A 25,984-nucleotide genomic window follows, 5' to 3' on the forward strand; every position below is an offset into this window, starting at 1 on the left:
TTTTAAATTATGACCCAATTCAAGTTCTACTTTCAGTCCAATCAGCTTTTTGTGAAACATAATTAACCTTGATCTCTATATTAATCTCGATTTGCTTTCTTTCGATTAAGTTTGGCAATTTTATTTTTGAAATGTTCTCGACCCATTGATTGATGCTTAGGGATTGTGCTTGGCCTCTACTTGAACTCGTGGATATCGTGTGGGCAATGAATTTTAACTCCTTGAATCTATTAGAGCTCATCTTTGACTCTTGTCATCATTTTTACATGGATACTTTGCTTTTATTTGGAAATGTTGTGCATATGATGAGTATTTAAAAATACTATGAGTAATTGACCTCACTATTGAGGTCGATTATTTCATTGGTGTAACCCCATATCTAAAACAACGCGTAAAGGACAACACACACGATGGTGGGAAATGGTTGATGATTTCAAGCACATAGAATAATGTCAATGGCGACCCTAGAGAGGGAAGGAGGAGGTATACGACGGTAGAATTTTAAGTGGAGTGAGGTCGGAAAGAGAAGTCGGAACAAATCGAAAAAAAAAAAAAGAAAATTGGACAGATTCGGGTGAAGAAGACAAGGTCCATGAGTGGAGAGTTGGAGTTGGATCTGAAGTGGGTTACCGCCCACTCATTCAAGCCCAAACTCTTGTTACAGTCGCCTACAAACTGTGCCTCGACTCAATAAGACAACCCAGAAGCGCTCAACCTACTAATTGACATGACCCAAAAGCTCGCTTGCAACTAAACTAAAAAACGTAGAACTTCGATTCAGGCCAATCAAATAAGTAACTTTACTATCGAAAACACATATTGAATTAATTGTATTATGTATGATGATATGTGTTCTATACACCCTACACGTATTATATTGATATGATCCTGTGTATCTACAGACCATCGGTATAATAGCTATAAATAAATATGAATCTCATTGTTCAAAGCCACAAAACATTTGCAGCACTGCATTAAAACCAAACAGCGGTGTCCCTAGCACTCTAGGTTTATGGTTAGATTTGCTATAATTTACTCTTATTTTAACTCTTACTCCATCAAACTAGAAAACCAATATTGAGTACGACATTCGATACTCAATTTTACATGTAATGAAGTTTGCATATTCCAATCGAATAACTTAGTTACAAACCCGAGCCTCATTTAACTTACAAACATAAAATGGTGTATAAATTGAATTACATCCGATGGAAGAAAGTAAGCATAAATTGGGATTACATAACAAAAGATTGCGAAATAAGAGAGGTTTAAAGGCATTAATAAAGGGCAATGATAGACGATGGATGAAATGGTAATCAGAGTCAGAAATATGGGAGAAAAGGGTAATGATCACGTGCATCCTTCTACCCATTGAATGGCTTGCAGCTGTGTGAGATGACCAAATCTAAATTCTCAAATCTGCTAAAACTTTATACTTTCTTGGCTCATTTCAAAAGTGGGTCTTTTTAATTTTGAACTCAAAGTTGAAAGCTGTGTGGGGGCAGGCGTGGCTGCTTTTCCTTTTCATCCTTTTGTATATTCCCAAAATCTGTGGGTGGCATTGGGATACAACAATATGAAGATGGACTGATTTTGATTGGTTCCAAATGGTTGCAGGTCACATGGGTGGAAGCCAATCTTTTGCGAGGTGAGAGTATGTAGCCAATGTGTCCTCGTTGTTTGTTTTGAATGGTGTGGATTAGATCTTGATGGACCCAAAGATGGACTAATCCGTTCATGAATTAGGGAATTTGATTAAGGACTCAAATGAGCCCAAGTAGAAGAAACATCCCTTAATGGGCCTCGCCGGACAAGAAGTGGTTCATGAAGTGGTAGGGTGTTCAGACAAGAAGTAAATAGAGGGCTTTTCAGGAGGAGCAATCTCAAGCTTCCCTTCCAACATCTTCACCACCTCCCCCATCGACGGTCTCTTCTCCGGTAGGCTTTGAAGACACCACATCGCCGTCTGCATCATACGATTAACAATCCCCCAATGCCCTCCACTCTCCCACTCATCCCTTATCCGATCGTCTAAAATCTCCTCCATCCTCTCCTCCACGAACGCCTTCTCGAATGCCCATCCAGGGAAGTACCACTCCGCACTCTCCACCGTCGATCTTTTCATCTCACAATTCCTCTGCCCACTCATAATCTCCAACAACACCATTCCAAAACTGTACACATCTGCTTTCGTTGTCATCCAATTCGATCCCAATTTCACCAGCTCTGGCGCTACGTAACCCGGCGTCCCTCTAATCCGAGACATGCTCACCCTCGTCTCCTCGTTTTGCCTCAGTTTAGACAATCCGAAATCCGACAATTTGGGGCAAAAATCGTTGTCCAGAAGGATGTTCTCTGGTTTTATGTCACGATGCAATACCCATTCCAGGCATTCCTCGTGCAAGTACGCGATTGCTCTCGCTACCCCAATCGCGATTCGGTGCCGGATGTTCCAATCCAGCGAGGGGGTTTCATCGGACGACTCTGTTTCGTTCTTCTCCGAATCGGAGGGTAAAGGTTTGGTGAAGAGGAATTTGTCGAGCGATCCATTGGGAATATGTTCGTACACTAACATTTTTTTATCCTTTTCCGCGCAGAATCCCCACAATCGAAGCAGATTCAGATGGTGCATCCTAGCGATGATGGTCACCTCCGCCCAAAAGTCACGGTCGCCACCGGCGACGTTTTTCAAGCACTTGACGGCGACCACGCGTTTGTCCGGTAGCTCTCCTTTGAAGACTTCGCCGAATCCGCCTCTTCCGATGCAGGTCGAGAAGTCATTCGTGGCCGTCTTTAGCTCGGCGTAAGTGAACTGCTTTGGCCCGCCGGCGGGAAGTGATTCGAGACCAAGCGTGCGAGCCATGTCTCTGTATTTTACAAATCTCTTCAAGAATGCACAGAAGAAAACCGCCCCGGAAATTAGTTCGGCAATGAATATGGTGCTGATTATCAATATGTTTCTTGTCGTGTTGTCTTTAATCACCGGCGGCGGCCGTATGGTGATATGAACTGGACATGTGGTTTGGAGTTTGTACATCATTCCGTTGAAATTTGAGTGATCTGTTTCCAAATTGTCGACCTTAACAAAAGCAGCTATCTTCATCCCTGGCGACCACAACCCGTTCGACAAAATGTCAAGCTGAAGCGCACATTGGGCGCTACCATCAAAGGTGAATGTATAGCCCACACAGCTGGCATTCTTCAAGCAATTCGCTTGGCAGACAGAAATATTTGGGGTTTGCAGGGAGATTTGTTTAACTCCACCTCTGAAACTCACAAAATCCAGTTGAAGAAACTTGGGTGTCTTTGATATGTTGAGTTTCCGGTGGCATCCTTGCCGTGCTCCGCCGCGAGGATCGGGGATAAATCCGGGAGCACAGACACAGTAGGTGGAGTTGTAACTGCCAGTACTCATACAGATGGAATTTGGGCCACAAGTATGAAAGATCTCACACAACTCTATATGTGCTTGCCAAACGACATCCCACCGCCGGAGACTTGGGTTGAAGCTGAAAATCTTGAGGTTTCCATCATCGTCGACCACCAATTTCCGCAGCCGGGTCGAGTTAAAATCAGAAGGGAAAATTGGGGTTTGATTGTTTATGATGATTTGACCTCCGATCAGGAAAATCTGGAATGGGTTTCCAGAGGTCCAGTACCTATCTGCACCAAACGTCAAATTAACAGAGTTTTCAAACGCATATTTGCCGTTGTTGGAGACGATGGTGGTTCCATTTAATGTCTGGTTAGGCAAGATAGTATTGGTGGGGAATTGGAAGCTTTCCCATGTGCCGTAAATCAAATCACCATCGTTGCGAAGGATTAATTGGGTTGAATTTGGATTTGCAGAAACATTACTGTTAGAAGGCCAGAGATTGCGACCGGAACCGTCGTCGAGATGGAGCTGGCCGGTGCGCGTGATGACCAAAGCCGCTGAGCGGTTGACCGGAGAAAGATGGTTGGCTGACCAGACGACGTTGTCCGTTGAGATGTTGAAGTACCAAACAGAGAAGACGAAGAGATTGGAGCTTTTTGGTAGTAGCCGAAAGCCGGCGGCGAAAAGGGAGTTGGGGGAGAAGAGAATGAGATTCTGGGTCGGCCGCCATGGGGATTGGGATATCGAGAAGGCGGAGAAATTGGTGGGTTTCGGCGGCAGTTGGGCGGCGGCCGGAGACAGAGGAGATGTGAAGAAGAAGAAGAAGAGGAGGAGGAGGATGGAGAGAGGGGTGGCGGCGAAAGACATGGTTACTGAGATCTTTGGCTGCCGGAAACAATGGGGTGATTTAAAATATGAGGAGAAGAAATGAATGTCCCATTAATTCGTCAAATCAAACCATTTTGAAAGCAGATGAATTTTTTTTCTCCATTTTTTTGACTTCTAAATAGGGGTGTACATTCAACCCGACAACCCGGACCAACCAACTCGAACTACAAGGGTTGGGTTGGGTTGGATTAGCATTTCGGGTAGCGTTGGGTTCATTTTTCTGAACCGGAATTAAATCGGTTTGGGGTTCGTGGGTAAAACCCTCGAACTGTGGGTCCTCTTATTTAATTTTATATGGATAATTCTATCTATTTTTTTAATAAAAAAAATTTAATTTATTAAATAAAATACTAATGTTAATTGCAATTGAAACTAATTATTAGAAACTATTTTTTAGTTTAATGAATCAATAAATCAACTTAAATAGAAATAAATTCAAATATTAATGAAGTTTGAAAAGAGACCAAATAAAGTTCCATTCAAATATGATCCATTCAAATATGAGAGACTACTAAAATATTTGTAGAATATTAATTACGTGATATTATTTTAATTATGGGTCAACTTTTAGTAGGAATAGAGAATTTAACCCTAATATAATAATAGGTATGTTATATGTTGTACGGTTGTTTTTTATTTTAAGAGATTTAAATTTATGTAACATCTCGAATTATATAAAATATATTCGAGGATAAATGTATGAGTTGACATGTCCATAAAAAGACCTCTAACAAAATATATGAAATATATAATTCTTAATTATATATTTATTTAAAAATCTAGAAGATTCAACCGTGCACTACCAATGTATAAAAGTCTAATATTATTTCTGACTTATGAGGCATGACTTGAATTAATTGTGTTGATGACTCTAATAAGATATTCAACCCTTTATTTTTGTTTGGGTTGAATTGAGTTCACCAATAATTTTTAAGTTGATTTAATATATATATATTTTGTCAAAATTAATAACTAAAATCTTATAAAGTATGCCTATGCACAAAAATCTCTTTAAAATATTTCATAAATAATGTCATGGATTTAAACGTTCCTAAAAAAAATTTCAAATAAAAGTAAACCTTAATAGAAAAGCAAAAATAGAGTAATAATAAGTTCAAAGTAATGAAAACATCATGAACTAATCTAAGGGCTACAATTTAAAACATAAATACACTATCCTAGTTTTGATCCTGTGACCTCCATGACGACGTTGTCATCCGCACATGGGTGTTTACCTTTATTTGAAAAAATGCAGCACATAGCTTAAGTATTTAAAAATACTCGGTAAGTAGCTCCACTATTTGGGTTAAGAAATGAAAGCACATGCAACCATGTCAAGACCTATCCTTTCATTATCATCATGGCCTTGTCTTACTTTTTAGTCAGAGTCAACTGGATGTGTAGTACTTCTTTGCACACGGCCTACGTTCACGCACATGAACCCCCAACCAGACTCGTATATGTGCCCCTGAACTCAATTAACGTACACGCACGCTGCTAGAAAAGCTGCAGAGGAAAGGAACATGCACAATATCATGGTTTACACAATATCGTAGTGTACACATTTGTACTCATCATAATAGGGAAATTAATTCGAAACATTAAAAAATCCATGAAGTTTCTATAACTTTAAATCATGACATATTCATACGATGCGAGTCATACATTCATTCTTTCATAATATTACTCTCATAAATAATATTAGTGGCTTGACATTATTTCATAAATCTAAAGTGAACATGCTAACATAGTGTATCATGCATCATATAACATAGAAGTCATCACAAGATCTATAACATGACACAAACATCCCATAGTATAACTTACAACATAATATATCATACGTCATAACATAACATAACATAACATAATTAATGTCAATTAATTACAGAGTACGACGCTGGAGGGGCCACAAAATACATATCGTTCATACTTCATACAATTTATCAAACCAAACTAATAGTAAGTATAATGACCCTATTTTAAAAAATATTGGAGGAAAATAATATTTATAAAGATAATTTATTTTATAATCTTTGTATGACAAGATTATTTGTTTATAATGTTTTAAATACTAATGTATTCTCTTCTTTTCAATAATTTATTTAATAAAAAGATTATAATTTATATTAATGAAGTTGCAATCTTTTTCTTTATATTTTATATTATATTTTTTTTATTTTAAGATGCCTCCTTTTCCTTTTCGTTTGTTATTTTGGTTTTCACAAGTTAAATAAATATCAAAATTGAAGATAAATTGTATATTTTTATTTTGATATTTTAAATTAGCTAAATGTATTAAATGGCATGTGTCTAAATATATGAATATATAATAATTTTATTACCTAAGCATTTTCTTATGGAATGATCTAATTAAATATTCTTTTATATTACAATAATAAAAATTTAAAAGTTAAGGACCAAAGAAGAATTACTTAGTATATTAAGTCTTTCACTATTTATATTTTTAAAAGACTTTATTATTGTTTCTACTTATTATTATTATAATTATTTTGGTAGACTAAGAAACTATTTTAATACATGTAATTGGATGAGTATTTTAATTTTTCACCAAAAGCATCAATAAATGTGACAGGGTAAATAAAATGCAACTATTAGATATTATTATTTTTATGTCTTACTACCAAACATTATTGTAAAGATAATAAGTGTTATATATATATATATATATACATATATACAAAGATAATAAGTGTTATATATATATATACATATATATACAAAGATAATAATTGTTATATATACATATATATAAGGTATTATAAGGTATTATTGAATTTGGGAAATTAGATGAAAAATTGAAACAGGAACCTATTCTAAGGAATTATTGGTTATAATTGAAAGCCAGAAAACAAAATGTTCTTGAAGTTGAAGCACTGCGATTCACCCAAAGCTAAAAACAGTTTTTATCAGATTGCATAAAATCAAACCGAGTTTTGTGTATGCATTTACAATTTCACCTGTTTTTTTTTTTTTTTTGCATCATCTTTGTAAGAATTCTTTCTCTCAATCGATTGACATGATGCAGAGGAGATTCAAGCAAGTTCTCACTGCCGTCAAAGAGAATTGTTCCGTCGGCTACGCCAAAATCGTCACAGCCGGAGGATTTTCCAACGTCAATCTCATAGTCATCAAAGCCACCTCTCCAACTGACTCACCGTTGTCGGAGAAGTACGTTCAAGAGCTTCTCAAGATCTTCGCCTTCTCTCCGACGTCATGTCGCACCTTTTCTCTCAGCTTTTCCCGTCGATTTCGAAAAACTCGCTGTTGGCGAGTTGGACTCAAATGTCTGCTTCTACTCCACAGATTGATCCAATCAGCTCCTCAGAACAGTGAATTTCGATTAGAGCTTCTTCGCAGCCGGGCCAATGGATTCATTTCTCTATATCAGCGCCACATCCGAGAGGATGAAGATTATGCCTCTTTCATCAGATCCTACGCTCGGTTGCTTAATGAAGCTCTGGATTCCGATTTGTTCTATAGCACCGAAGTACCGGGCGTTTCATCTGAAGCCGAAGCTATGGGAACAACTTCAAGTAGAATAAAAAAAATTAACAAAGTAATTGAAATATCGACACAGATGCAGAGCCTAATTGACAGAGTAATCGACTGCAGGCCGGCCGGGAGAGCGGCACGAAGCACCGCAGTTCGAATAGCGATGAAGCACATAATACGTGAGAGCTTCATTTGTTATCAGTCTGTCTGTCGGGATATCAATTCAATCGAAGACGGTCTTCTTCAATTGCCGCACCGGAGTTGCGCTGCAGCGATCCGAGTATACAGGAAGGCGGCCGTTCAAGCAGATCGACTAGCGGAGCTTTACGATTGGTGCAAGTTCGTCGAGGTGTGCAGCCTGTATCAATTCCCCGATATCGAACGTATTCCGGAATCGCGGATCCAAGCCCTAATATCATCCTTTGGCATAATGTGGCAGCTGACGGAATCGTCGTCTTCATTTACCTCTTTCACAAATACATCAGAATCGTCGTCGTTCAACTCTCCGGCAAGGGATGAGACTGAGAACAAAGTTGCGGCTACGCGAAGAAACGTAGTTGTGGGCACTCCATGGGCGATTTCTCATGACAGCGGATTCGCAGTGAAGCCATTGATTGAATTAGAAAACGAGAAGGAAGACGGTGCTTAAGCGAGAAAAAAAATGGAACTCTTCAATCCCAACTATTATCCTGCCACTTTATATTTCTTAAAATGTAATTTACTTCAAAACAATACGCAATTTAGTAATGAAATGTAAATACTTTTCGATTAAACACTCGACTTTATATGGTTGTTTGATGGAAATTCGATTGTAACCATATCGAATTCGAAAGAAATAATAGCACAAAAGAAGCTTCATATTCAAAATCTTTTGGAAGTGAAACTCATGGGAGATGATTCAATAGCACCCTCGTTTAAATTGGGTGACTTTTTTTTTTTGTCTAGAAAACAGGGCAGGAGGAACTGCTAAGGGATGGGAAAATGCCCCACGTTCACACTAATTATGAAGAACTCATACTCTCACTACTAATGCCATACAGAACACAAATATACTCGGTGGGGGTGGGGGGGGCTAAAATATGATACACAACTTTATCCTAATCTGGATTATAAATTACAATAGTCCTCAATCGCAGAAATTCACCCCCAGTGTCCCGTCCTGTTTGATTATGAATTGGTCGTCGTTACAGGAACGGGCGTCTATTCCCTCTCGGGGGGCTCAGTGACTTTCCATAAATTACAACACTGTCTTCGTCTGCATTTAGAATTGATCTTTTACAAGATGATCGGTGGATGTTAACCTCTCCATAGGCAGCTTAGATATCATGTTTGCAGTTTTCACCCTAACAAGTAGAGGGATCCAGTGTATGCTACACATAAAAATTTGATTGACCAGCTTATTTCCGATGCCTCCGCTTCTGATCTGCTCTCATTCTTTTCTCATCGTCCCATTCTCGGTCGTACATTCTAAATCCTGGTTAAGGAGTAGATCCAAATTAAGGGAATAAATGAAACTCATCATCATCCAAGGCCAGACTCAGATGGGTGCACAAAAATTATAACATTGAACATTAATGATAATGCACAAAGAATGGAGATATGATTTAAAGGATACAGATCAGCTTCACGTCTAGTCATCTTGTTGACCACTTCTTTACCGTGAATTCTCAAGCCTGGGTCATCCAGGTAACCGGCACGCTGCATCATTACTCCCTTCCGGTCTCCTCTTTCTCGTCCATCATAAGATTGAGACGCACCAACACCTATCGGAGGAGGTGGTGGGCCAACAGGAGAATACTCACCGGCCTCAGCTAATGACAGATGCTCCCTTTTAAGTTTTCGCCTCTTGGAGGTGGCAGAACCGTCCATGTCCTCCTTCAAAAGGTTTGCCTTTTCCCTCTCCCTCTCCCTATCCCTGTCATCAGCCTACATGCAAAAAGACAAAAAAAAAAAAAAAAAAAAAAAAAGACTTGCTCCATTAACGAGAGTACAACTATTACTGAATTTACAATGTGAAAGTTGCATTATGATGTTCAAATGATAACTGTAAAAACAGCCATTGTGGTAGGGTGGACAAACTCGTACTTGTGTAAGTGAAAGGAAAAGGGTGCAAAACTACTAATCCCAGGTTAATAGTCCTAAATATACTGGTTCACCGAATTTAAACAAAAGAATGCAAAACCATCTCTAGAGGAAATCAAAGTATCTATAATTCAGGTCTAGAAACAATGTTCACCACCTTGAGATAATTTAAGACGAGGTCTAAAGGGAAGCTGGTTAGTTTAGTTATTCAACAATGGGCTACATCTTTTAGGCTTCGCATCATGTAGAGCTTATGAGCAATAAGACAAATTTCCATTGACAAATAGCCCCCATTTCCTTACCATGATGAGAATACTTTAACTATGGTAAGAAGAAAAACGATAGGCACAAACCCTCTAGGTCGAACCCAAAAACTGTTCTGCCTTATCTAGACTAGGTTCCTGACGAGTCAAGATAGATAAATAAACACATCTCATGATATACTAATCAGGGTTTGGTGTTACTCTATCTGAAGGCAGAGGCATAAACTTTCACCTTTATGGAGGTGCCAACAAAATACAGAGGCATAAACTTTCACCTTTATGGAGGTGCCAACAAAATACTAGTAAGCGATGTCATGCTAAGTAAAATGATTAAAATAAAAGTTCCCTTCTACTTGCATATGGAGAACCACACTACATAAATTAATTTTGCAGTCGTACAAAGGTACATGACATATCAAATAAATTGCTTGTATTTGAACAACCATTACCTTCAATGACATCCCCAACTCTCTCTCTTCTCTCTTTCTTTCTCGAAATTCCTCTTCTCTTCTGCGTTTTGCATCATCCTGTGAAATTAAATTTTCCTCTGATCGTCTTCGTTCCTTCTCTTCGTGTCTAGGAGAAAGCCTTCGAGTGTGTCTAGTAGTTCCAAACCTCCTATCGGCATCTTCTTCTCTTCTCCCACTATTAACAGATTGAGGGACCATGTGTAGAGGCAAGGGCGGCGGAGGTGGCAAGCTCTGTCCGTGGAACCGATCATCAACATGAGACTTCTCTATACTTGAGTCAGTATATCGTAATTTGCTCCTATCATCTTTATTTCTTTCATCCTTAGACTTTTCAGGATACCTATCAGAAACTCTCTCCACTTTTTCAACCGAGCGTTCTCTTCCATATCTTTCTATTGATCTATCTCTTGTTCTTTCTACTGATGGATCATCTCCACGGGACTTTTCAGGGCGCTCTACCCGGTCTCTGTATTCCCTATCATACCTTTCATTTACTTTATCTTTTGTCCGATCCAAAGGCTTGTCTGAACCTCTGTAACCACCTTGTTCATCCGTTCCTAGTTTATCAGCATCTACAGAACGTGGATCCATAGATCTATCCTTGTCAGAGATACAAAAATCCCCATCTACATCTCTAGTTTCACCATCTCCTTTCCGGCGTTTACCTTGTCTGTCGGGTTCTTCTGCAGGACTAGCTCTTTTCTGCAGCTTATCACTAGATCTAGAACCACTGGTCGAATTATCATGCCTGGGAGAATGAGCAAGTCTGGAAGAAGAGGACCTTGCAACTTCAAGAGCTTCAGTGCCATCATCCTTTGCTGATGAAGCCCTACTATCGGAAGTCCTCCCAACCCCACTCTCTGCCTTTGATTCAATAGTATGACCATCTAAAGCTTTTACTGATAAGGACGAGCCTTTAGTTAACGAACCTTGTGTATTACCGTTTGGCATAACTGAAGAAGGTACATTGGAAGAACCTCCATGCCTACCACCGTCTGTTGAATGACTTGGAAGCTCCCTTTCACTTGTGGAAGACCCAGGGTTCTTGCTAGCAGCTTTTCCTGTTCTAATCTCATCTTTTGTGACATCTTGTTTTGGTGCTTTATTAAGAGACCCAGCAGGTGCTGATCGTTTCGCTGAAACTCTCAACTGTTAAGAATGGTAAAACAAAAAGTCATAATTCAAAAGGCATACATATACACACACACAACCAGATCCCCACTAAAACTATGATTTAATACTACCTCGGATTCAGACGTGGTCTTTGAAATAGCTTTTGATGAGCCCTCATCCAAAGTCCTACTTAAATCATCACCAGGTTTCAGACTTAACGATCCTGAATGTACAGACGTTGAGGGCACCAGTGGCTGGGAATCTGGCCCGTTCAATGATGTGCCTTTCATTTTCCCATGCTCGATCTCAGATTTTGGAACAGAAGAACCATCTATTTTATCCATTCTCACATCAGAACTTCTTGACCTCAATGAATGGTCTTTGCCTATATTTAAAGAATCTGAATTTGGGATGGCTAATGCAGCAGTCTTCCCTCCACCAGGTTCATTTTGGGAAGGATAAATGGAATTATTTTGGCTAGCAGCTAAATTACTGGCCGAAGACTTTGATGCAAGTGATGGTGCAGTCTTTAATTCAAGGTAACCCATGCCAAACTCTTCATCCGTAACCCATGAAGGCTGCAGAATGCAAGAACGTTAATTAATCAATTAAAACTGAGAAGGTTAACACACTAGAAAAACGCAACAGACCTTTCTAGCAGCCAAGGCTGCAGCAACGCCAGTCGCTAACACCTTCAGATCTTCTCTTTCATCACTTTTGATCTTAGCAACCTGCATAAAGACGAAGAATTCTTAGTTGACACTAAGGTGAAATTCAAGACATTGAAGATGTCCTACCCGTTTCTCAAGGTTGATCCCACTCTTTCTAGTGACGGGAAACACATTGGATATTTTTGTCAACATTATAAGAGCATTTCTAATTTCCATGTACTCTGTAGATTCCAAGCATTGTATCAATAACCGTGTAATTCTTTGGCTCCACTTCCAATGAACCTATAAGAAACATGATTAACGAAGTATTAGATATACTGACAGAAATACAATACTACCGTACATGAACGTTTAAACAAACAAAAAAAAAAGTATACTTGTAAGGGCAAACAGAATTGTCGGGATTGAAAATTGAATGATAAAGCAAATTAAATTAAGAACTCTCTATGAAAGTAGAGAAAAATTCAAGATCTTTATGACCATAGAATAACGAAAGAAGCAAACCCCAAAGAAACGAAGCCAAAGAAGCTAATCTTTCAAGGTTCATACATAACATACAAGCTACAAATTTCAGAACTTACTGGAGTAAACAGTACAGCAAATTAACTATCTAATAGAGCGATGCTGGGGGGGGTGGGGTGGGGAGGATCCACCATTACACCATAACTAGTTAATGTATTCGAAATATTCTTTTCCCACCAATGCATTTCCTATATATATATATATCAAGCAATGCCGTCTCATACAACTTAATCCCAAACATGAACAGGCAATCTATTATCAAACTTCATTAAAATGTAAATAGTATATGAAACAAAAGAATTAAGATGAAAATAGTAGAAATTCAAAATGTACCTTGATGAACTGGCCGTACGTTACTCTTTGGCTGTTTGGATACCTATAATAGACAGCAAATCCAGGCATATTTCCACATTCACGTTCATAAATGGATTCATCACTCTGACAAAACGATTGATCAACATGAACAACTGAAGATGGGGAAGAATCCAGTAACAGAATTCAAGCAGTTTACCGAATGATGTATAACTTTTTAACTTCAATTGGTCTCCAGCATGATAAAGAAAGATAGAGTGATCAATTACCTTCCAATGATAAGCTATCTTTAGTGTCTCATATAAAAACCTCCCAAGCCTGCCTGCTTCATATTCCGTACAGCAGCATATCATGGGTTGCAAGGTTTTACATATCAAAACATCAATATGGTTGACTGTATTGAAAAATGGTGTTCCAAGGGAATGAAGAGTGTGCACAAACATAGCACAGTAGACAGCGTCAGGCATGCTGAATGTACAGCGGGGGAAAATACAACGCTGAAGGAACTCCATGTTAATTTTCAAAGTATCAGGACAGGAGCTCAACCATTTATCCTTTTCACGAGAAAGTCGTCTACGAACTGATGCAACATTTTCTTCATGCTTAACAAGTTCATTGGACAGGCGATCAAGAGATTCTTGAATTCTTTCTTTGTCTTTCTTCCTTTTATTGATTGCAGAACTTGAGTTATCAGAAAGCTCTTCTAAAGCTTTAAGAGCAGAATGCTGCTTAGCAATTTCAGTTTCATATCTACTCCGAGGAACATAAAGATCATAGAGGGTGAGACCCCAAAATGTAGTAAAGAGATCTGGAGACAAGCTATTCCAAGCTTTTGGAGGCAACATAGACTTTACAGTATCGAGCAGATCTGACCACCTACGAAAATAGAAGCTAAAGAAAATCAGAAACTATCCCATCAAAATCATAAATTCTATTTTGTTAAAACAAGTCTTGACTATAAGCGTTAAGAGTAGTGTGGCATTTCTGTACGTCAAAATTCTTATGATTTCTCTGAATGAAAAAAGAAAAGGATGCAAGGAGAGATTATACTACTAAAAATTTGAGGGAGAGTAAAATAGTGAAAGAGTTGGAAGTCGGGGGAAAAATGACAATTCTCAGAAGCATTTAATTATGTGCTAAATAATCAAAGACAAATCATTTTGATTCTATTCCCACATCCTATAACAGTAGTACGGAACTACGTTTTATCGATAGCCTTAAATGCACATAGTTTAATCAAAATATTGAAGAAATTGAACAAGAAACTCTTACATTTATGTCTCTAAAAGTTAAAAGAGCAAAGAAGTGAAAGCATGTAAGAAAAATGAGAACTTCCGAAGAAATAGATCCCTTACCTCACAAGTTTCTGTGAAGAACCAAGATCCAAAACAACATCAGCAGAACATACTGCAGGTTCCAGATCAGAATTATTGCCAGCAACATTTGCATCATTACCATCCAGTGGCCAGAAGATATCAGATCCACCTTGACACTTGAATAGTCTCATTATTGGCCGATATATCAGGAAAGCAACCTACAAAAAGGAGAAAGAGTCAAACTAGAAGTACCTTAAGAGCATGCAAAAGAACTATAAAGCAGAACAGATTTTGAGAATTTACATCTCATAAATAAAGGATAAACAAATATCAAGAGTAGTTCAATGATGAGAAAAAACCAACGAGAAAAAGAAAAAAAAAGGAAGAAACCCAAGAACCCAGAAACCTATGACAATGACATGCACACTGACCTCGGGATCTAGGTGATAAAGATGGGCAAGTTCATTGAGTGAGGGAATCAACTGAGCATAAGCAGATGTTGGCGTAACTGCACTACTAAGAAATTCCACATATTGAAGCAGAGTTCCATGACATCTATCAAACTGCTCGCTGACCATCTTTATATAAGGAGCATCTGCATTTATAACAACCCTGAAGGAAATAAATCATTCGTTAGACCATACATTCAAAGCAATGAGATACCGCTAAGAATTTGATAGTTAGAACCGAGTGGGGGGAAAAATAAGAGAAAAGAAAAGAAATGAGAGATAACCAAGTGGGGGAAAAAATAAGAGATAAGACCAAAGACGGATAAAACAAAATTACAGTTATCTCAAATGATTGAATTATGATAATCTTACAGCAAGATCAATGCTAATGGAAATCATAACTGAATAGCACTGCTAGAAGGCACAATAATGACACCATGGACAGCCCACTCGGGAGTTAACTGGATATAGGACCCTTTAGACATTTTTTGTTTTTTTTTTGGATGAGAAACAAAAAGGGTGGGGGTATGACCTCTTTCATCATTAATATAGTATGTAATGGTTTGGGGGCATGTTACAAACTTTTCAAATGTTTAATGAAAAATAGCATCAATCCCCCAACCCCTACATATTTTATTAAAAATAAAAAGGTCATACCCAACCCCCGATTGATGTATGAAATTTACAAAACAAAGAAGGGAGGCTTCCTGTTATCAAGCAGAAAAATAAATGTCCTTATATTTTGCATACTACAGGGTGTAATAAAGCATACACTGAACGGTGTTGAGCAATAAGTAGCAAAAGGGGGACTGCCAATTTTGGTTCATCCTTGGGAAGCAACGAGTCACGCAGTCTGTTGCTCGACTTGATCAATGCCTGCATTATACAAGATGGCAAACAACAAATACTGAAAGTTCTATATAGTTGTACTTTTCTTTCAGACAAAAAAGCGATTGATAGCAGGCCATCATATATCAAACAAAAGAAGAATGATTTAATAACTCCAAATTAATCAACAAACCCTCATGCTTTGCAGTACAAATGGAAAATAACTTTCAGATAACAGTGTGTAAAATCACAAACAATAATAAAAATGATAATATCAAAAATAGAACACAAGAAGAATTTGGTCTAAAAATCTATAAATATACATTAATCTGATGATAGTATGTCTAGACAACATCAGTAGTATTTCTAACAGCGTGCGTCAGACTAAAACACACTAGCTCTTTGAACCTTGTATTTTTGGAAATGCATGCTTCTTAAAACAATGCACCCTATCGTTGAAAAGTATCCTCTTCTTTCTCCCTTTTATAAGAAAACTCTTGGATCTGACATATATATATATTCATTTGAAGTGCAAAATAGCTATTATCCAAAAACTCCTAACTTGCTACCGCAGAACACATACGGACTCAAGGTCTCTACAGTCCTCTATTTTTACATCCTTCAATGATAATCAGTTTCGAATTAAGGGAAGAAGAAAATTATATTGGCCATCAACTGAATACCTTGTTATTTCGTGTAACTCCAAAAGAAGTTGCCTGAAAACGAAGTGTCTCACTTCCTGCCATAGCATCCAACTGTTCCTCAGTCAGGTTTTCTGTGTATTGGACATTAGCCATTTGTTGAACAAGCTCCTGATTACATTACAAAACCATATCTAAGTCCGTATAAAAGTAACAAAATATGGTGGTAAAATATCTATATATTGGGCCATGTGACTTGCACAAAGCACCACGTCTAGATCTGAGAAGTACCTGCAGGAGAACAAGCTCAATTCCTTGGCCTTTTTTTAACTGATTGACAAGATACTGAAACAAACCCCTTAGTTCCATAGATGGGTACTTCTTACACCTAGAAACAGAAAAAGGTAAAAAAAAGTTAAATTTATGATCTGTGGGAGACAAATTTGCAAAATATCTGCATGCGCAACAAGTATACTTTTGCTATCTACATTCAGATGATAAAATAAGTAAAAGTATATAGAAAATCAATGTTCCTTAAAAAAAAATTGTTTAAATAAAATGACATAGTTTAGACTGCTACAGCACATTTAAAATCCAGTTTTACCATGTTACTGAGTGTCCCAATAAAAACTGCTGCATTGTATGCAAGTATGAAAGTTTAAAGCCGAAGAAACATTTGATAACATCAGAATGCACGAAAATCTCCTGGAACAAGTACAACTGAGAAATATAACAAAAGAAAGCTCCTTGGTGATATAAATGAAATTTACAAAAGAGGTAGAGGATGAAAAGCGCAAAACAGACCAGCAATCGCTCTACATAGAACACATTGACTAACTACAACACAGATTTGAACTAATACACTAATATAATTTTTATGCATTCCAGCTAAATTCCGCAACACAGCACAAAAACCATTCAACTAAATGCTCAATCCTATCTTTGAATCTGAGGCCTCATAACTCTTTCTTTTTCTTTTCTTTTTTAAGGGAGAAACAAACTTTTCAATGATAGATGAAATAAAAGGAAAAAAAATGTTTAAGGAGTTGAGTCCTAATGGGAGAGAAAAGGACAAGCAACCAAAACAATAAAGTAAGAGTCCAAGAATTTAGAATGTATTTAGAGGTAGAAGAAAAGGGAAATAAAATATAAAAAATATCAAAAAGGCTACTCCATTGAGTCGGCGCGACTGGAAAAGAAGAAACAAACAATCAAAATATCTAAGTCCTTTTTTCTTCTTTATTTTATTTTTTTTTTTATTATTATTTTTTTTTTGTTGCAAACACAGACCAGATTGGGTAAGGGAAGATCCTGAGGTTCCACTAAGTTTGTCGGTTTTATCATCATCTATGCTACCTATGGTGTTTGAGAACAAATACTTGATCTTTTTTAGGGATTTTTCAACCTCCACGGTTCCTTACATAATTTGGGAAGGACAGGATCACCTTGAAATTAGTAAGACACAACCAAAATATGTTAAAAATCCCGGTAACTGATTTGACATGACTTCAATGCATGATGAAGTGACAACGCCACATGAAAATTTAAGGAATTTGCAATATATATTGTCAAGGAAACATGTATTTACAACTTTCAGCATCATGCATAAGTAGCACAAGAAATTATAAACAATCACATGGAAAATAGCCTCAAAATTTTATTAGTTTTTCCTATTTTCGAAGAAGCACTTCTGTTAAGATTAAAAAAAAAAAAAAAAAAAGAGAAGAGAAAAAAAATTGAAACAGAACAGAAGATGACCGAGGTACTCTCATCCAAACATACGAGTATTTAAAACAATGAAAAATGTGATGACAAAATTGACTCGTAGAGAAAAACTCTAGGCCTGGTTTCAATTCAAGATAACTTTTAAATAGTGCACTCATTTTTTTTTCTTTTTTTAAATAATAATGGATGCATATAAAACATGCAGTTCAAATTACTTTGCGATAGTGCAATCAATCATATTTCTCTTGCTTTATTAATACTATGTATGTACATAACATGATTGCCTACGGAGTAAAAGAAAAAAAAAAAAAAGCAAATTTCATATCCCAATTAAATCATTCCCACTCCTTGGATGTCTGACCCGCCTCAAAACCCTCAAGAAGATTCCAATAAGAATCTCAAATAAAAAATAGCGGCACAGTACTTCTGACTGATCCTACTCAGTTTCTATTTTACTTTAGTTGCTCCTCCAATCCCTTTTTAAATATCCAGTATGCTTTTCTCAAAAAGCATAGCATACACTGAATTAATGACTATGGAAGCGTGACACCCGAGTAGGAAGGGTACAAAAATGAATCGAGACCACATCTGAATGTGAGGGATCTGAGGATAGGATAACTAAGAAAAGCTAAAAAGAATTGAAAGTCACTAACAAGGTGCACCTTTTTTTTTGGTAGCCCAGTCATAGGAACTCCATAGTTAAGCATGTTTTATCTGGAACAATTCTATGTTGGGTGACCGCCTAGAAATTTTCCTAGCATGCATGTGAGTAAGCACAAGACATGTTGGAAGGACTCATGTTGGTATGTGAGGATAATCCTCAATCTTAGAAGCGAGGAGTAGGTAACCTGATCATGTCACAGGTGATGCAAGGGAGTGCCGGGACACACAAGGGTCAAATCCAGATTCCAAATCGTGATCTGAATTCTGAGCATGAGTCAGGACTGGAAGAACCCGACTTGGCATAAAGCGGGCAATCGAAGTAGGCAAATAAACTAGAATTTCCTTGATGAACAGCCCATTGTAAAAGAATTTCATGCTTGAGCACGAACTATTTGTGCCTAGCTGGAATGTGAAATTTTCTACAGGTAAAAGGCAAGTCAAAATTTCAAAATCCTCAAGGAAATTGACAGCAGGGGAAGTGGAAGCAATCAAAATTGATAGAAATCTTCAAATAACTAATCCATTTGCAATTCTTCAACTCTAAGGTCAAACTAACATCTTCATGTGATTCATTATAATCAAGGAACTCCACATCCTAATCAGTTTCTGAAAGTCAGGAAATTTGTCCTTCGCAAGAGCAGTTAATAGCACTTCTCTTTCAAATTTCAACCACTCTGAAGCTAATGCAGTCAACAAAATAACGATTCACCTCCCATTTTTACTGAACTAGTTACAACCTTGCTACCCCTTTCACATAACTGAACCTTGCTACCCCTTTCACATGTAAGGTCATATAAACTAATTACTACCTTCCACATAACTTAACCCTGCTACCCCTTTCACATGTAAGGTTATATAAACTTATTAGCCTTAAATGCCACGTAAGTAGTTCACAGAACATGTCCAAGGAATCAAGCTTATGTAGTTGGAATAGATCTGACATGGCTAATCAAGGTAAAAAAGTTGAGTTTGTAAGGTCACATAAACTAATTAGCCTTAAATGCCACGTAAGTAGTTCACAGAACATATCCAAGGAATCAAGCTTATGTAGTTGGAATAGATCTGACATAGCTAATCAAGGTAAAAAAGTTGAGTTGGTTGTCCATAACATCCACATTTTAATTAATCAACCTCTGCGAGGTGCAGCAACCTGTATTAACGTATGGAATTCCAGGTATAACCACGGACAAATATCATGAAAAAACTAGGACAGTGATGCATACAAAAGTAACAATTGAAAATTATAACTGATTAATTATCACCGAAAGCAGAAAAGAATTAGAACACAAAAACTCAAATATACCAGGAACAACCCAAACGTTTGAACCAGCATTCAGCTAATAGCGTGGACATTTCCCCTAGACCGAAGATAAATAGACAACTCTATAATTAACGTCCATCTCTTACATAGTTCCAAGGATTAAAATACATTGTCAATGTAGATATCGGGATTCCAATTTCAAGAATATATCGATGGTTATATCGATAAAATTATTGATATCAATGGATATTTCTGTAAATCCAAAAATTATTTAAGTTAATAATTAAGTTGTTCTCAATTTCAAACTAAATTATAAATCCTTTTGTTAGTATTTATAATCACAATGGGATTAATAGATGACATTTTTATTTTTATTGCATGGGTATTTATAAAAGATATAAGAGATAAGAGATTAATCTTCAATCTCGATGTTGAACACTGATATATCAGATATTGATAGATATTTGAATCCTCCTATAATTGATAGAAAGTTTCCTAAAAGGTAAAAGCACAACCTCAAAGCCAGAAATCAGCCTAAAGAAAACTCGATGTTTAATATGGGAAAGAAAAGATAGACGTACAGGTGACCCCAAAATGAAGCTAATGATTGGAGCCAATCTGAGAGATTAAGGCCATCATCCTTCAACTTGTCACGCCCTCCTTGTGCCAAGCGTTCAATCACAACATATTCCAATATGTCATACTCAAGCTGCATAAATAATATGGGGAAAAAGATATTAAAAAATCTAAAAAATGAATAGTTTACCTAATGTATCGATGGAAATACAGAATAGTACACACCTGAGTCAGATACTTGAATGCATCTACTACAGGAGTAATCATATCCCTATATGCCTCAATCTGCAGAATGTCATTTCAAACATGATCTCTACTCTAAGAAACTGGAAGGCAAGATATATCTAATTGCATGTAGCAAAATCAAACAACACCTGGTGTACTATTGTACGAAGGACAGTCATTGGATTCGCATGAGCAAGTTTTGCAACCATCCTACCCAATTGCTTCAAATTTTCTTTAGCCAACCGCTTCAAAATCCTTCGTGTGTCCAACTGAGAAGTAGTTTAATCGTGGCTTACATGATTCTGAACTATTACAGAGGAGAATCCAAAAATAATTATATCAATTAACAAGTACCTTTGCCGTCTGCCTTGCAGCCAAAACCATTGGAATCTTCTCATCATCTTTCTCCCATTCACCATATAAACGATATCGCACCTAGTAATGCAAGATATTTTATATCAAAGCACTCATACAGATTTGGACTATAATACAGAAGAGAGTAACAATTAAATTCTTACGCTATAAAATCAGCCACATAGGATAAAAACAAAATAGCACCAATCTCGTTGAAAATTCAAGTTTCAAGTGAAGGGGAGGATTTGTGGCAAGCCAAAGTTTATGCAATGTTGTCAAGTTTGTGGGGGAATGAACAATAGAACCAGAGAGAGAAGGGCCCTCGTGATGTATGTACCGCACTAGGTTGTTTCTCTTTGGGCATCAGTGATGATGTTTATTTTGTCATTATTTGTTCCATCTCATTTTACTTGATTGGAATTCCTTTCAATTTCAAGGTTTTCAGTTATTAACAATATAATTCTTCAATCAAAGAAAATGGTACTAACGCAATGGTCTACCTCATATGGAAGAAGATTCATTACTTCCCATATTCCTTGACCAACAGCTGGATTGGCAGGTATCAACTGTAAAGAAGGAAGTAGGCACGTTCCTAGGGCTTCCTCAATCTTCAACCTTGCTTCCTTTAAGTGAAGGTGAGGAGCCCGGTTTCCAGCTAGGATACCAAATTCAGGATTCAGACCACTTTCCATACTGTTGACAAACTCAATTGCCGACATATAACAACCTCTAAGCACTCTACAAACCTGCAAAAATTTAAGAATAGAAAAATTAGGTTGGAAAATTGAAGGATAGTGAGTGGTGAACGAATTACCTTCTGTAGCAGAATTGTATCACGATAGAGATAAGGTCCAGCAGCGGCAAGCATCTGGAATAGTTCCCTTGGAAGATCTATAAAAGTACCACCCACCGGCAAACTTGTAGTGCCTATAATATCAATACTAGTTCCAGAGGATGCCCCCAAGCTCTGATAAGGATTTTGACGGACAATAGAATATGCAGAGGAGATTGATTCTTCAATGAGCCTAAGCACACACCAAAAGAAAATTTATACCGGAATCCAGACTCATATGCATGTTTATATGTATATATATATTTAGGCATCAAATCGGAATTACCTAAACAAGCTGTTACAAATTGGAAGATGCTCCACAGGATTGAGAGGTGAAAGCCGATCAAACAGTATGTGTGCATGATACCTGACAGGAAAAAAGAATAAAGCTAATAAAGTCTACAATTTTTTTGGTTAAGAGGTGAGAGCTTCAATTTTTCTTTTATTGGATATGAAAATTATAAGAGACTAAAGGCATACAAAAAGATGATGAGACTTCACAAAAAGCCAAGGGAATTACGAAAAGATTTCCCAACTGGCATAAACGTGCCACAAATCAAAATTAAAAAAACACTTACAAAGTAGAGCACTAAGTAGAATCAAGAAGTTTGACAAGATACCCAATAAAGTCAAAACAAGCAGAATGTAGACTTCAAATTGCTGAAGGATTCATTAGAAGATAGCAATGAGTAACAGCAATCGAGACAAGATATGTGGTTTCATCATTCAAACATATAAAGTAAACTGTATATGTTCAAAGTCAAGTGCATAATCTAGTTTTACAGGGGAAAAAAACATCAACTAACATTTGTTGACATTGAGATTGTTTAACTTTAATGTCGATACTACATTTTATTTATCCATGCCTGTCTAGGTAACTTTAATATATACACTTAATGGAAACTACATGTTAATCTTTGTAAACGTTTGTACTAAACTCCCTAACATAATTTGAAAGATACTCTTCACAATTTCAAGCAAAAAGAAGGTCCAGCACGCGTCATAGATCTTGTCCAATCCCTCATGACTAATCAAATTAACCCTTCATTCTCAATAAGGTTTCTTGTTTGTAAGAAAAAGACTAATCTTTCAACCATGCATGTAGCTTAACTTGAGGTGGTTCATCCTTTTTTTTCCCACAAAAATCTTGAGAAAAAAGAAATGAAAGAATACATAGACATAAAAACTCTATCGACAAAAAGGGGCAACAGAAATGGCTTGAGATAAAGCAAACTAAGACCTAACAAATAATTAAAAAAAAAAAGACATGACCCATGACCAAAGCCCAGAGAGAAACGTGGAACCTAGCAAGAGATCACAAATAGCTCGAGTTCTTCTCAACACCTCTGAAGTCTACTCTCTCAACCCATTTATTTTATAATAAAGCACATACCCAACTTGTCTCAAAAGACTACCCTTCTATCTAAAAAACAGATGGAGAAGGAACTCCATGATTACCTCGCTTAGGTCTCAGGTCTCCATTATGAACTTTAATTTTTATTGATTGATGAAAGTGAAGAAAATTTTACAGAGACACAATCTCAAAAGGGGAAAGAAAAGAAAAACAAAGAGAACCATCAAAACTAAAAACTTAAACCCAAAACTAAAACCCGTAGGGGCTAGAAACACCAACAATAATTAAAACGGCTGCAAGATGGAGTATGCTTAAAGAAAGAAATACAAAGACACCAAAAAATAAAAAACAATCACTTTCCAACAGCAAGAAGAACAAAGCTACGGTAGATCAAGCAAAAACAGCAATATACATAACTCATTGAGACAGAAGACAAAAACTTGAATAAACAACAGAACCACAGGCAGAATTATTGACTGAAACAACCTCTCCAAATGTGAGAAAGGCCACAGACACAAAGGAACCAAAAGAAGGCATCACATAGCCACTTAGAAAGAATGACTCCTAATAGAGATAGCAGCAGCCTGTATACTTGAAAACAATCTTCACCAGAAATAAACCAAACAACTTCGGTTTCTGAAAACTTTTCACCCCAAAAGCAATGCTACAACAATAAGATGTTCTTCATGCCAACCAAAGCTGAAAACCATACTGAGTTGGAAACAAAAACAGCTCACTGGATCAGTAAACAAGAACAGACGAGCTAACAACCATCACAAAGCCTGAAGAACCAACAGCCAACCTAAAGCCACTAATGAATTTGACACAAACAACAGACTTCATAATCCTTCGGCATTAATCTCATATATCTCAAGGCCACAAATCTATATGAAAGAAGAGAAGTCGTCTTTATCTTCAGACTTTTCATCAAGCCACACATGTGATGGCGACTCATCATATGATTTACTTGCAGAACTGTAAATTACCTCCCGAAAAAAGATTGCAAAGACCCCCTTCAATAGCTTTGTCAGAAGAGATCTCCTCTGTCCCACTACCAATTAGAAAATTCAGCTCCAAGTCATAACTACTAGAATTAACCACAAATTCCAAATCTCAATCCCAATCATCGGAATTCTAATATTTTTTTTGTTGGCTCATTTGATGAATAGATCACGTCTTGAGAGACATTTATCAGCTAGAGGTAATGAAGAATTGAAAGATGTTGATTGAGAAATGTACTAAGAATGCTTCTTATTTGAGGCCTTACCCTTCCGGTTGGGATCTCTTTTCAGGAAAAAAAAAAAAAACCCAATAAGTTAGTGCATTTTTCTTCTAATAAATCTTGATTAGTGGCTTTATCCATCACTAAACTTGAAAATATAGAATTTTAGGTGGGTGTGCTCTTTTTCCTCGTATAGTGAGAGGAAATGCTCTAATAAAAGTATTTTTTATATGCTTGACACCCTCAAAAATAGGGCAAAACTCATCGTATCCCTTTGATGGACATAATATCAACTACCTCATCAAATGCTTTTGATGCAGAATCCATGTCAACCACAAAAGAGAATGAATGCTGGGAAAAAATTGTCTTCCAAAACAAAATAAGAATGCTGAAAATCTAGGGCATTAATTGGGTCTTCACCAACTACTTCTTAGCCTGAATCTAATAAAGGCTTTTCATCTTCGAAATACACTTTGTATACAAATGAAGTCCAAGGGATTCGAAAAATCATTTGAAGGTTTTTAAATGTATCGGGAGGATACAATGGAAAAACGTCTCCAAACCTAAGACTAAGAGTTTCCCCTTAACATATCCGGAATCTTGATAGTTGTTTGAATAAATCCACACAAGTTCTTTACCACAAGTTTTCTTTACCTCAATATAAGTGGTATAAGTTGTAAAGATACGATCTCCCATTGATTCAAATGTACTTCTTTCCCAAGATTGTAAAGATACGTTCTAGGTAGCAACCCAACCCACCATATCCTTAAACAAAATCTTGATTACTATGTTTTTCATTAGACCATTTTATAATTTTCAGATGAAATTGCCCAAAGACCTTTCATCATTATGTGTACCCAAACCACTAAAGTATACCCAAAGATCTTTCACTCTCCAAGTCGACCATTAAAGGATTAAGAAGTAAAAGACCCCAAAAATATCTTCTAGAACCTTCTTAATACTCGTCCACTTTTTATGATCAAATAGTCCAGTTTACTAGTGTTGTGAAAGGTTCCTTAACATGCACTTAGGCAATAATCACTGGACTCGCACCTCGCCTTAAAAAAGACGAGACACACCGAAGAAGGTACACATTAAACGCACACCTTTTGTGAGGCCCTAAGGCTCAAAGCTCTAGGCTTTAGGGTTTTTTCCTTACTTCAAAAAAACTAACCAACTCAAAACAACCTTGTGTTCAAGGTTTTTCTTCTTTACGAACTAAAAAGATAAAATCTACCAATTCTAAATGCAAAAGTCCTTGTGCTTAGGGTCTTTTTGTCATATTCCTAGTTCAAATATGTTTTCTTTTCCTTATGTTTTATTTT

At 36.9% G+C, this 25,984-nt stretch overlaps 3 protein-coding genes across 3 annotated transcripts in view; 1 reads left to right on the forward strand and 2 right to left on the reverse strand.

Annotated features, from left to right (window-relative positions):
• Window positions 1-1,124: 1,124 nt before the first annotated feature.
• Window positions 1,125-4,245, reverse strand: LOC111809465 (G-type lectin S-receptor-like serine/threonine-protein kinase At5g24080). The gene has a single exon (XM_023695932.2). The coding sequence runs from the start codon at window positions 4,241-4,243 to the stop codon at window positions 1,823-1,825; it is 2,421 nt and encodes an 806-aa protein (XP_023551700.1). The 5' UTR covers window positions 4,244-4,245; the 3' UTR covers window positions 1,125-1,822.
• A 2,817-nt stretch (window positions 4,246-7,062) lies between these two features.
• Window positions 7,063-8,824, forward strand: LOC111809169 (putative clathrin assembly protein At1g03050). Its single transcript, XM_023695548.2, has one exon. It carries the CDS (start codon window positions 7,305-7,307, stop codon window positions 8,427-8,429), a length of 1,125 nt encoding a protein of 374 aa, XP_023551316.1. The 5' UTR covers window positions 7,063-7,304; the 3' UTR covers window positions 8,430-8,824.
• Window positions 8,675-25,984, reverse strand: part of LOC111808014 (THO complex subunit 2) — a 33,007-nt gene continuing 15,697 nt past the window's right edge. Inside the window, exons 13-32 of the mRNA XM_023693767.2 lie at window positions 22,370-22,450; window positions 22,066-22,276; window positions 21,752-21,997; window positions 21,252-21,332; window positions 21,047-21,166; window positions 20,898-20,957; window positions 20,678-20,805; window positions 16,739-16,835; window positions 16,490-16,618; window positions 15,751-15,854; window positions 14,961-15,141; window positions 14,569-14,747; window positions 13,483-14,089; window positions 13,235-13,339; window positions 12,506-12,661; window positions 12,359-12,439; window positions 11,840-12,286; window positions 10,575-11,744; window positions 9,396-9,706; window positions 8,675-9,247 (exon numbers count right to left, since the gene is read on the reverse strand). Of these exons, the coding sequence (XP_023549535.1) occupies window positions 9,178-9,247; window positions 9,396-9,706; window positions 10,575-11,744; window positions 11,840-12,286; window positions 12,359-12,439; window positions 12,506-12,661; window positions 13,235-13,339; window positions 13,483-14,089; window positions 14,569-14,747; window positions 14,961-15,141; window positions 15,751-15,854; window positions 16,490-16,618; window positions 16,739-16,835; window positions 20,678-20,805; window positions 20,898-20,957; window positions 21,047-21,166; window positions 21,252-21,332; window positions 21,752-21,997; window positions 22,066-22,276; window positions 22,370-22,450 (4,564 nt within the window). The 3' untranslated portion in view covers window positions 8,675-9,177. The remainder of the gene's footprint in view (window positions 9,248-9,395; window positions 9,707-10,574; window positions 11,745-11,839; window positions 12,287-12,358; window positions 12,440-12,505; window positions 12,662-13,234; window positions 13,340-13,482; window positions 14,090-14,568; window positions 14,748-14,960; window positions 15,142-15,750; window positions 15,855-16,489; window positions 16,619-16,738; window positions 16,836-20,677; window positions 20,806-20,897; window positions 20,958-21,046; window positions 21,167-21,251; window positions 21,333-21,751; window positions 21,998-22,065; window positions 22,277-22,369; window positions 22,451-25,984) is intronic.

The sequence above is a fragment of the Cucurbita pepo genome, chromosome 13 (assembly GCF_057944985.1).
Source record: "Cucurbita pepo subsp. pepo isolate OVF chromosome 13, ASM5794498v1, whole genome shotgun sequence".
In the NCBI taxonomy this organism is placed as follows: Eukaryota; Viridiplantae; Streptophyta; class Magnoliopsida; order Cucurbitales; family Cucurbitaceae; genus Cucurbita; species Cucurbita pepo.

Coding starts and splice junctions, on each gene's coding strand:
- LOC111809465 (XM_023695932.2), bottom strand. CDS start 4,243: ATGTCTTTCGCCGCCACCCCTCTCTCCATCCTCCTCCTCCTCTTCTTC.
- LOC111809169 (XM_023695548.2), top strand. CDS start 7,305: ATGATGCAGAGGAGATTCAAGCAAGTTCTCACTGCCGTCAAAGAGAAT.